Source organism: Glycine soja, chromosome 4 (genome assembly GCF_004193775.1).
Source record: "Glycine soja cultivar W05 chromosome 4, ASM419377v2, whole genome shotgun sequence".
Lineage (NCBI taxonomy): Eukaryota > Viridiplantae > Streptophyta > Magnoliopsida > Fabales > Fabaceae > Glycine > Glycine soja.
Window position 1 is genome coordinate 26,222,641 of NC_041005.1, and position 12,661 is coordinate 26,235,301.

Genomic DNA, 12,661 nt, shown 5'->3' on the forward strand with positions numbered 1-12,661 from the left:
TTCTTAGGAGGGAGCGGGGCCACATGATTGGGAGATCCCTTGATCCATATTTCTTTTTGTTTCTATTTTTCCTGTTATATATTTTTGTTTGACTAAGGGACTAACGTTTGTTTCATGTTTTGACTTTTGTTTTGTACATACATATCATTTGAGTTGTTACGTCGGTACTTGTTTCGTTGTTGTCAATAGTGTTTGTTGAAATTCCGGAACCGTGTAGAGTTTTTCATTTAGGAACGTTGTCCTAAAAATAAAATGAACCAAAAATCCTAATAAAAAGAAAGAAGCGTTGTGAATAAAAATCATGTTCATAAAGAAAAGAAAAAGGTTTTTATTTATACATGTATGTAAAAGGATGTGTGTTGGGAAAAATGAAAAATCTTTGAATGTAAATAGGGTTTGTATATAGACCGTGTGACGTAAAGAGAAGAGTTCTAATGCGTGTACAGAAAAAGTTTGTCATGTATAAAAATATAGATATACAAAGAAAAGTTTCAACATCGGTTTGTGTGAACTAATGTTGCAAAAGTCATTTCTACATCGGTTGATGTCACAACCGATGTAGTTTATGCAATTTTTTTAAAAGAAAAAATTTTAACCTTTGCAAAATGCAATTTTTTCATACATATATAAATGCATTAGCATTACAAAGGTTAAATACCTTGAACCTTTTAGAACATTTAAGTTAACTACTGTAATATGAATAAATGAAGAGTGAAGATTTGATGCAAACAACATAAGTGTTCTTATCTGATTAAGTTAACTACTATAATATGAATAAATGAAGAGTGAAGATACGATGCAAACAACACTAAGTGTTTTGATCTGATTACTGCATAATGAAAATGAAGAATATATGTCCAAATGGCAGTATTTGGTGGAAAATGATTTGTGAAGTACATAGAGAAAAATTAATTAGATCATATAAAATGGATGTGGTAAACCAATAACAATCCTATTAATAGTTGAATATTGCATATAAGGAAAACTTTTGATAATGTAGCAACCTATTGAAAGCTAGACAACTGAGGTAATTAGGCAACTGTATGACTTGAATATCAGACGACATTGGATCAAAACCATGTTGATTTCCATATCCCAGAAAGTGAGCAACTCCATTTCTCAAAAGAAGAGGAAACACAACTTTAATATAGTTAGTAAGTGTGGCCTCCTTGCCAAGATCTACATAAAAAACTAAATAAATCAAAAGGTTAATCCAAATCATTCACACTCACACATACACATCAAAAGAATTCAAGTGATTCTCACCCAAAAAAATAGAAAAACAATTCAAGGGACAACATGCACAGTATAATGAATATAGAAGTTGAGAAATAGATATTTGAGAATATTGCTCGAGTGTTTCTCACAAGGACACGCTAAGGCCATTTATTCGAACAGTTGTCCTTAATAGAATTAACATTGGAGATCAAGGTTTAAAAGACAGTCCGCAATTAATTTCACAAGCAACAATCAAGGTTTATGGAGTGTCCATGACCGCAATTATGGCCCTTGATATTTCATTTGTTTGAAATCTCCCACAATATCAAGAAATACAACAAAACCGCAATCTAAAACCTTGACAAATATAAATATAAGTCCTCTAAAGATGCTACTGCAAAATGAAATTATCAATTATATACAAATGCACAAGATATTAAATAAAGCAGGACAAAAAGTGAATTAACAAATTAAATTTAATGCACCATAGCTTGCACAGTAAGGAAAGCCATGCAAAATGTAATGGATTAAAATTTTGGCGTCAAAGGGTTTTCCCTTCTCAGATGTCAACTTTCAAGCGTCTGGGAGTTTCTTTTCTTAGGTCCAAGTCTTTGATAGTAACTTAGTAATTTTTACGATATTTTTTCACAATAATTTCTATAATAAAAAGAAAAATTATATGATGTAATAAAAAGATTAAAAATGATAAGAAAACATTGCTCTATTAGTTTGTTTTTGTTGCAACCTACCCTTTGGCGAGAGGGCGAGACGAGATTCAAAGGTGCGTCTTCCTTAAAAGAAAACACGCGGGAGTTGCCACCAACATATTTTCGAGGAAAATGTTAGAAAAACCAAAAAAAGGGGTCTGCGAATTTTAAGAATAAGGGTTCGGGAATTGCTTACGCACGGGGATGGTATTAGCACCCCACGTGTCCGTCACAAGGGACAACAACCTTTAATCAAGTGTGCAAAATCAAGACTTCAATATTTATTTATTTTCCCTTTTTTATGTTTTTTTACTTTTTGGGGTTGACAAGAGCGTTGCCCTTGCTCCTATGTATCCTCAAGTGCGATGAGGAACTCAGACCTACGTAGTTCTTTACAAGCAAAAAAACAAGTTGTGTCGAGTTGATTTTAAACTTTTGAAAGGTCCATTTTAAACAACAAAAATAAAAGAGATCGTTAAGACGTTGGACCTTGAATGGATTCAAGCAAATTTTGTGGATAAAAACTCAATTACATGTCGATTTCATCTTTGTTTCACTTATTTACTTTCAATCTCATTAAAAGAAGATTTATGATGTAAATGATTAGTCAAAACTCACTTCACAAGAAGGAAAGAAATTACTGATGGTAGAAGAATGAGATGAAGATGTGCAAAGCAACAAAGAGGACCCCTAAGGGTGCATAGATTGTATCCAAATCCTTAAAATAAATACTAACCGGGTGAGGAATGAAGAACACCGAATGAAGAATAATGTAGAAGTCGATTACAGTCGCAATTTGGTAGTGCCTCGACCTCGTTTTTCTCTTCTTTCTTCTTCTTCTCTTCAAATTTCACTAAAACCTTTCAGTGTTTGAAAGCTGAACCCTTTCTTCAGCCCCCGTCATGCCTATTTATAGGAAATGAGGGGGTTTGGTGGATCTGCAACTCGCCCAGGCGAGATGTTGCTTCAACCTGAAGTAACCTTGCTTGCCCAAGCGAGCTGGTTACTTCACCCCTAAGCTATTTGGGGGCCCAGGCGAGCCAGAGGCTAGCCTGGGCGAGCCAGGGGTTAGAAAAAAGCTTAAAATGACCCTTTTGCCCTCCCTTTTGGGTATTTTCCACATTGTTTACTGAAACGTCAAATAATCTTTCGTCTTGTGCGGCAACTGGTGTCGAACAACTCAATTTGGCTAGCGAGAATCAAAATGTTAGCAAATGATAGTCCACGGACGAAATTAGGGTCTGAAAATTACCCCTCTTTACTTATCTTTCATTGAAAATAAAAAGGTAAGTAAAGATAAGGACACTAATTTCATCCAAGCGATTTTGGTATCCGACCGACAACTGGCGAAAACCAAAGCAGTGAAAGTTGTCAAAAGAATAAATGTATGAGGTATCAAGAGTACAAAACAAAAGACTTGAAGTCTTGAAATGTAAAGAAGACGTTGAAGTCTTGACAGAAGACATTGAAGTCTTTGAAATGTAAAGAAGACATTGAAGTCTTGACAAAAGACATTGAAGTCTTTGAAACGTAAAGAAGACATTGACGTCTTGACAAAAGACATTGATGTCTTTGAAATGAAAAGAAGACATTGAAGTTTGACAAAAGACATTGAAGTCTTTGAAATGTAAAGAAGATAATCATTGTTTCTCAATCAATCATGCCTCAATTTGATAAATTCACTTATTTCACACAATTTTTCTGGTCATGCCTTTTCCTCTTTACTTTTTATATTCCCATCAAAGATGGAGATGGAGTACTTGGGATCAGTAGAATTCTAAAACAACCCAACCGACTGGTTTCAAACCGGGGGAACAAAAGAAGGAGAAATGACCCCAAGAGTTTGGAAGATATCTTTAGAAAAGGTTTTAGCACCGGTGTATCCTATTTGTACTCTAGTTTATTCGAAGTATCAAAATGGTGTAACGCCGTCGACTTATTGGGAAAAAGGAGGAAAATCACTCTTAGTATAAACCCGGTTTTGGTTCTCGCCCAGTGCTTTTCGATTTGTTTATTTCTATTGAATTCTGATTCCGCTACCTTATGCGATGGGGTAGGAGTGTACGGACCGCCGTCCCCGCTGACTGTGGGTAACGAGATGCTAGCACCTTTAATAGATCCACCAGAGATAGATCTTCCGCCCGCCCCACAAATTCCCACATTAAGGACCCCACTAATTCCCGACCTTATACGTCGGGATGAACTATACGCCCGGTTTTCGGTCAATACGATAGGGGAAAATCCTACCCTGCGTAGGATGACCGAAACTCTGGCGCATCAAACGGAAATAGAAAGACTAATTAAAGAAACATTGAAGTCTTTGAAAATGTTTCACTAAAACACAAACACGCTAAGTAAAGAAACAAACCCCCAAACCGATTAGAACAACATACATTTTTTTTTTTTGAAAAATCAATGTGACTAATGGGGAATGAAAGCATGTGGATAGAATTTCTCATAACCAAAAATGAGATTTAAGACATTAGAATTTTGTTTCTAAAAGAACATTAGAAGAAATTATCTCAATGGTGGCTCCCGTAAGCCCTTGGTGGAGGTTTTGATTTTGGGGAAGAATGGGGTGAAAATGGCTTCACCCCTCCCTTTTATGTTTTTCATGACAGTCATGCTCGCCTAGGCGAGCTATTTTTTTTTTTTTTTTTGCAAAAAGTCCTTTGCAAAGTTGTGTTATTCATTGTTATATTTTCTCTCTTAAAATCTTATAATTGCATATAAACTTAGGCGAATTCAGGATATAGTTCAAGAAAAAAAAAGTATGAAACAGGAAATTAAATAACAAAGTTAGAGATACTAGGCTACCTCCTAGGAGCGCTTCTTTAACGTCTTTAGCCGGACGCAAGGTGGTGATTGATCAATCATGGGCCTAGCACATGTTCGTACCTGCCCCTAAGCTTGGACAAAGAAAGTGCCATCATGAAAAAATGTGAAACAATACTACAAGATGCTTGGATTAACTTTCACCTACCCCTAGTGCTCACCCAAATTGGTGTGGTGTTGACCATCGCCCAAAATGACTCTTTATTCATCTCCCGATTTGCAGGATCCTGGATGATAAGATGCAAATGCATGCATGTTTATGATCAAACGTTAAATGTAACAATTAACCAGGTGTTATCGTGTTCAATTTTACTTAAATGCTTACGACACCCCATTGATCGAGCCGAATGGCTCCAGATTTAGTGAGCAAGATCGAGAGTGTATGTTCTTAGAGACAATAAAACTTAAAGGACATAACACTGGAGGTAGAGATGCAAATCATTAACCAACATTTATTAATGCTGCGATTATGGTTTACAAAAGGATTTCAAGACTTGGAGATTTCAATGAGTCCTTGAGGACGGTCAGACGTTGAGCCTTCTAATTGCCCCAAGCGTTATGCGTAATACCGCTTGACGATATCGGAGTTCACAGGCGAAGGTAGCTCTTCGTCATCCATGTTTGTAAGCAACAATGCTCCTCCCGAAAAAGCCTTCTTCACAACAAATGGTCCTTCATAATTCAGGACCCATTTCCCTCTGTGGTCCTTTTGAGCCTGCGATACTTTCTTTATGACAAGATCTCCCTCTCTGAACTTGCACGGGCACACCCTCTTGTCAAAAGCATTCTACACTCTGTTTTGATACAGTCGCCCATGACTCATGGCCGCCATCTCTTACCCTCGATAAGATTCAATTGATCAAAGCAAGCTTGGGCACATTCTGATTCTTCCAACCCCGACTCGGCTAGGATTCTCAAAGAAGGAACCTCCACCTCAAATAGGAGCACAACCTCTATCCTGTACACCAAAGAGAAAGGGGTTTCCCCAGCAGATGTGCGCACCGAAGTTCGATAACCATGCAATGCAAATGGGAGCATCTTGTGCCAACCTTGTATGACATGGTCATCTTCTAAACTATCTTCTTGATATTTTTATTGGCAGCCTCAACTGCCCCATTCATCTTAGGCTTGTAAGGCGTGGAATTATGGTGTTGGATTTTGAAATCCTCACACATTTCCTTCATCATTTTGTTGTTCAGATTGGTGGCATTATCGGTGATAATTTTCTTGGGCAACCTGTATCGGCAAATTATTTCCTTTTTGATGAATCTAATCACCACACTCCTAGTCACACTAGCATATGATGCTGCTTCGACCCATTTGGTGAAGCAGTCAATGGCGACTAAGATGAAGCGATGTCCATTTGAAGCCTTAGACTCAATGGCTCCGATCATGTCTATGCCCCACATAGAGAATGGCCAAGGTGTTGCCAAGACGTTCAAAGGTATGGGTGGAGCATTAACATTATCAGCGAAGGCCTGGCACTTATGGCATTTCCTCACATGGATGCAACAATCGCTCTCCATAGTGAGCCAGTAATACCCCGCTCTCAGAATTTTCTGGGCCATGGCATGTCCATTGGCATGTGTTCCAAAGGATCCCTCATGCACCTCTACCAGCATTTGCTCAGCCTCTCTGGGATCCACACATCAAAGCAGTACCATGTCATGGTTCCTCTTGTATAAGATATTCCCACTCAGGAAGAAGTCGACTGCCAACCTTTGCAACGTCTTCCTGTCGTTGTCAGAGGCCTCATGTGGGTATTCCTTGTCTTTGATGTATCGTTTGATATCGAAGTACCAAGGCTTACCATCCTTCTCTTCTTCTATTAAGCAGCAATGTGCAGGCTTGCCACGACATTTGAATTTGATGTACGGAAAATCTCCGTGTGGGCTTAGCTGGAACATGGACACTAGTGTGGCAAGGGCTTCGGCCATCTGATTTTCCTCTTTAGGAATGTGATGAAAAGATATGTCATCAAAGAATTCTATCAACTTCCTGATGTAAGCCTGGTAAGGCACAAATTTATGGTCTCTGGTCTCCCATTCACCCTTTAGTTGGTGAATTACCAAGGCCGAGTCCTCGTATACCTTGAGCAACTTGACCTTGAAGTCGATTGCCACTTGGATCCCAAGGGCACACGTCTCATACTCAGCTATGTTGTTCATGCAGTCAAAACCCAACCTAGCCGTGAAAGGTATATATTGTTCGTCTGGAGAAACCAATACTACCCTAACTCCATGGCCCAATGCATTAGACACGCCATCAAACCACATGATCCATTTGTCCCTGTCTTCATCCTCTACTTCCTCCCCAAACAAGGTCATGATGTCCTCAACAGGGAATTCTGGATGCATAGGCTGATAGTCATTGATGGGCTGTTGAGCCAGGTAACCTGCCAAGGCACTCCCCTTTATCGCCTTCTGAGTGACATAAACAATAACAAACTCCGACAATAGAACTTGTCATCGAGCGATCCATCCAGTGAGAGCAGGATTTTCAAAGATGTACTTAACTAGATCCATTTTGGATACCAACCAAGTGGTGTAATTCAGCATGTACTACCTTAGACAGTGGGCTGCCCACACCAAGGCACAACATGTCCTTTCTAGCAAAGAGTAGTTCATTTCGTATGCCATGAAATTCTTGCTCAAGTAATAGATAGCCCATTCCCTTTTTCCAGACTCGTCATGTTGTCCCAACACACACCCCATTGACTCGTCTAACACAGTCATATATAGGATAAGGGGTCTTCTGGGTACCGGTGGCACCAGCACAGGAGGGTTCATGAGGCACCATTTAATCCTTTCAAACGCCACTTGACAATCATCGTCCCATTAGACGGACTAATTCTTACGCAATAACTTGAAAAAAGGCTCACAAGTGGCGGTCAGCTGTGATATGAACCTTGTTATGTAGTTCAACCTTCCCAACAAACCTCAGACCTGCTTCTCAGTGCGTGGTTCGGGCATTTCGAGGATTTCCTTTACTTTGTCTAGGTATACCTCTATTCCTTTCTGACTTATGACAAAACTGAGCAACTTTCCGGATTTGACCCTGAAAGTACACTTCGCAGGATTCAGCCTTAATCGGTATTTATGCAGCCGCTCGAATAACTTTCGCATATTGACAAGGTGTTCCCCGTCGGTCTTTGATTTAGCGATCATGTCATCCATGTAGACCTCGATCTCTTTATGCATCATGTCATGGAATAATGCCACCATGGCCCGCTGGTAAGTTGCCCCAGCGTTCTTGAGCCCAAAGGACATCACCTTATAGCAAAAAGTTCCCCATAGGGTGACAAAGGTTGTCTTCTCCATATCCTCCGATGCCATCTTTATCTGATTATAGCCCGAAAACCCATCCATGAAAGAAAATAGGGCAAAATTGGTCGTGTTATCTACAAGGACGTCGATGTGCAGCAAAGGAAAGTTATCCTTCGGACTGGCTCGGTTTAGATCCTGATAGTCCACGCACATTTGCACCTTTCCATCCTTTTTAGGGACCAACACAACATTGGCGACCCATTCCGGGTACTAAGCCACGGCCAAGAAACCAGCATCGAACTGCTTCTTCACTTCCTTCTTTATTTTCAGGGACATCTAGGGCTTCATCCTCCTCAGTTTTTGCTTTACCGGAGAACACTCGAGATCTAGAGGTAGTTTGTGTTGTATGATGTTCGAGCTCAAACCAGGCATATCCTGGTAGGACCAAGCAAAGATGTCTTAGTAGTCTCGCAACAGAGCCACCAATTCATCTCGGACGTTTATGGACATACAAGTGCCAACCTTGACTTCCTTTCTTTCTTCACGAACACCTAAGTTCACAACTTCAATTTCCTCTCGGTGTGGCTTCACTTCCCTTTCCTCTTGCTCGACCATCCTCCTCAAATCTGGTGGAAGTCCCCAATCTTCATCCTCGTCCCCCTCTGCTTGATTTATCGTTACCCTTATAGGACTTAACCTCAGATTTGCGGTAAATCATTTAATCGCAACAAGAATAAATATGCAAAAAAATGAAATGAGCGAAGGTACGAGAGGGATCATATCAATAAAGAAGGTCTTTATATTAAAATCAACGTAACCCATTTTTTAAAAAAAAGCATGCCTAACCAAAGAGCATACCCTAAAGCCTAGGCCCAGCAATAGGGTTGGAACTATTGGATTACATTGAATTTGTCATGGAAATCCTGGGTCATTTGACGACTTGCCAATTCCCCAATTCAAACTCTAGAGGACACAACCGCACCCAAATTGGTTGGTCTTGAGGGTTTTCTTCATTTATCACGGCAACCCGTCCCTCGCACATCCACCCTACACTGACAAAGCTTTCATCGATGTGACAAAAGGGGACTCTTTCCAGTTGTAGCCCTTATGGCTGAGCAGAGCTTCTCTCCTTTCTTTCCAAGTTGATCCTCCTCTTGTCAGCACGCGTAGGCTCGTAACCCAACCCGAACCTTCCGCGATTCTCAACGAACTCCACCAAACTTGCTATGCCATTCCCATTTCGGCCTAAACCTATTCTGGGCTCATATTCGTGCCCCAACATAACCCGAGCCACCATCAAAGCAGCACCAGATAAGTGTGGTTGCATCAGAGGAGACTCCACATAAGCGCTACTCACAACTTCCAGTGCTTGGAAGGATGTTTCCAATAACTCCTCTGCAGCCTCAACATAAGGCGTAGAAGACGGAAAACTTACAAGTATGTCTTCCTTTCCTGAAACTATAATCAGCTGTCTCTCCACCACAAATTTTAACTTCTGCTGCAATGTTGATGGGACTACCCCAACCGAATGAATCCAAGGCCGGCCTAATAAGCAGTTGTAGGCAAGATTTATGTCCATTACTTGGAAGGTAATTTGGCATATGTGGGGCCCGATCTGAATCGGGAGGTCGATCTCACCCCTTACATCCTGGCGACTGCCATCGAAAGCCCGCACTACCATGGAGCTCGGTCTCAAGTGCAATGTGTTAAAAGGCAGCTTGTCCAAAGTAGCCTTGGGCATGATGTTGAGGGAAGAGCCATTGTCGATGAGCACTTTGGCCACTATGTGGTCCAAACATTTGACAGACATGTGCAAGGTTCTTTTGTGTCCTCTGCCCTTGATGGGTATCTCTTTGTCGGTGAAAGTGAGGTAGTTGTTGGTCGTGATGTTATTGACTATACCCCTGAAACCCTCCATGGATATGTCTTGAGCTACATGGGCCTCATTCAAAATCTTGACAAACAACGTCCGATAAGGTTCGGAGTTCATAAGCAGCCCCAACAAAGAAATCCTAGCTGGGGTTTTGTTTAATTGTTCAATCACCTTGAACTCACTCAGGAACTCGGTTTCCTCCTCAATGATATTCCCTTCTTGCTGAAGTCGTTCCCTTCCTCAGCAATCTTTCCAACTAGGACCTCATCATTCAGGGTCAGGCCCGCCTTATCGCTCTCGCCCACATCCACTTTTGCTTTCCCTTTTGGGTCTTTGGACCGCACCGGTAGTTCAGGCGCTGCAAAGATCCATCCACTATGAGTCATGCCACTCGTACTGGATATGTTTGTAACTTTAGTAGAGGATAGATCATCCCTAACATGTACGATGGACACATCCTTCCTTCCGTCAGGTCCTTGTGCAGTGTACTTCCATGGCACCGCCTTATCACTTTTGTAAGGGAAGGGCATAGGCTTCTTAACTGTAACGGGATGCAAACCTTGGGGCTTTTGAGTGGCGATATCCCTAGTGAAGTGGATCACCAAAGGCTGGGGCTTACTTGGGTTTTTATCATCTGACTGCATGCCCACATCCCCCTCCTTTTCTTCGCACTGCAAACTCCAAATTGGCCCTTATCCATCATCCCTTGTAGCAACTCTTTCACCATCAAGGCGAATCATACCAGTTTCACGCAATGCTTCCAAAATGAACCTTCTAGAGGTTGACACGTCCCCTATCTGCTTTAGCCCCCGAGGCTCCCACTCTTCCACTGCATTAACTGCCGAGCCTCCATGACTGGCAAGTGGATTATTCCTCACATTCGAACTATCCTCTTGAAACGTCAATCATTCCGCATCGATCAAGCTTTGTACCTTGTGCTTAAAGGCCACAAACTGTTCTATAGAATGCCCCGAAACACCGCCGTGATAGGAACAAGTCGCGTTGGGATTGTACCATCGGAGAAAGGGAGATTGATAGACCTTGCAGGGGCTCACCACAACCATTTGGTTATTGATCAAAAAGGGTAGTAGGTCAGCATAAGGCACATGTATTAGGGTGAACTTGAGGCTTTCTTTTCGGGAAGTTCCTCTTCGGGTTTATGTTTGTGTTGGGATTGGCGTTTATGGTTGGTCGAGACTGCGTGGGAAACAAATTTTGTGGGGGAGGCCTTTGTGGTTGAGTGGGCAATCTTTGTTGGACGGGCATCAGATTGGGAGGGGTTCTGATGTTGGCTAAATAATTTGGTTGATGCGGGGAATATTGGTAGGTGGGGTTGTGAGGGGTTTGTTGGAATTTTGGCCATATGGGAGCTGAAGTTACGGCATGGGTGTCTCCCTCCTTCTTCTTGGCTCCAACTGTTCCGGACCTCCTATTGCTTGTACTTGCTAAAGCGGCAGAATCGAACTTCCCCCTTCTTAAGCCCACTTCAATTCTCTCACTCGCAAACACCAAATCTGCAAAGCTAGAGGGCATATAACCTACCATTTTCTCATAGTAGAACATTAGTAGCGTGTCTACTATCATGGTTATCATCTCCCTCTCCATCATGGGAGGTGCTACTTGGGCTGCCAAATCCCTCCACCTCTGGGTGTACTCCTTGAAAGACTCATGCTTCTTCTTGCATATGTTTTGCAATTGCATTCTATCGGGAGCTATGTTAGTGTTGTATTGATACTGCCTGATGAAAGCAGCCATCAAGTCCTTCCAAGAATGGATCTGAAAGCTTCCAAGTTAGTATACCAAGTGATTGCCGCCCTAGCCAAACTCTCTTGAAAAAAGTGCATCAAGAGTTTCTCATCTCTTGAGTATGCCCTCATCTTTAGACAATACATCTTTAAGTGGTTCTTGGGACAAGTGGTCCCTTTGTACTTGTTGAAGTCCAGCACCTTGAATTTGGGAGGGATGACATTGTCGGGCACTAAGCATAGCTCCGCCATGTTGGCAAATGGATAATCACCGATCCCCTCAATGGCCCTCAACCTTTCCTCTATGAGATCAAATTTCTCTCTTTCTTCTATGGCCGAAGGTAGTCTCCCAACTGAGAAATGCAAGGGTTGCAGCGGGTGGTGTTGAGGGGCCCTCGCTGCATTGGGCTGAGGCATGCCACCAAATGCTGGTCCCTCAGTAGCATATGTAGGGTAAGGTTCAAACTCACCTAGAGCGTGATCCCGAGGCTCTTCACGGGCTTCTCCCATAGGTTGAGCAAAGGGTGATGCCCCAACTGGGGTTGCTGGCTTTCAAGGAGAATGGGAATGAAGTGGTTGGTGTTCTCGCTGGGCACATGCACCACATTGGGTGGTGTATAGTTAGGTGGCAAGCCGTACGGTGGGAAAGAATTCTTACTTTGCACCATATAGGGACCACCCGTACTGTCCAACACTTCTCTTCCCTGATCTACCATGTTTGGAGCTGGACGACTTGTTTGGTTTATGCAGGATGGGTGAGTCAGATTCGCCTCAACGGCGGCACTGGTGGTGGCGATTATGGCCGCATTGTCCTCCATCATCCTTCTCATACTCAACATGGCCTCCATCATAGAGGTCATCTGGTCCTTCACGGCCCCCATGTCGGCTTTCATTTGCTCTTGCACTTCCTCTATTTCATTCATGATTTTGGTTTTGGCATGTGTTTGGTAGGGGTGCCATAAAGCGCGTTCACTCTTTTTGGTTATTGCGTTTACTTTTTGACTATGACTGCTAAAA

General features: G+C 42.0%; 1 protein-coding gene across 1 annotated transcript; it reads left to right on the forward strand.

The window, feature by feature from the left end:
• Window positions 1-3,569: 3,569 nt before the first annotated feature.
• Window positions 3,570-4,263, forward strand: LOC114410704. Its single transcript, XM_028374648.1, has one exon. It carries the CDS (start codon window positions 3,586-3,588, stop codon window positions 4,261-4,263), a length of 678 nt encoding a protein of 225 aa, XP_028230449.1. The 5' UTR covers window positions 3,570-3,585.
• The last annotated feature ends 8,398 nt before the right edge of the window (window positions 4,264-12,661 follow it).

Excerpts from the sequence above, each read along its gene's own strand:
- LOC114410704 (XM_028374648.1), top strand. The coding sequence starts at position 3,586 with ATGCCTCAATTTGATAAATTCACTTATTTCACACAATTTTTCTGGTCA.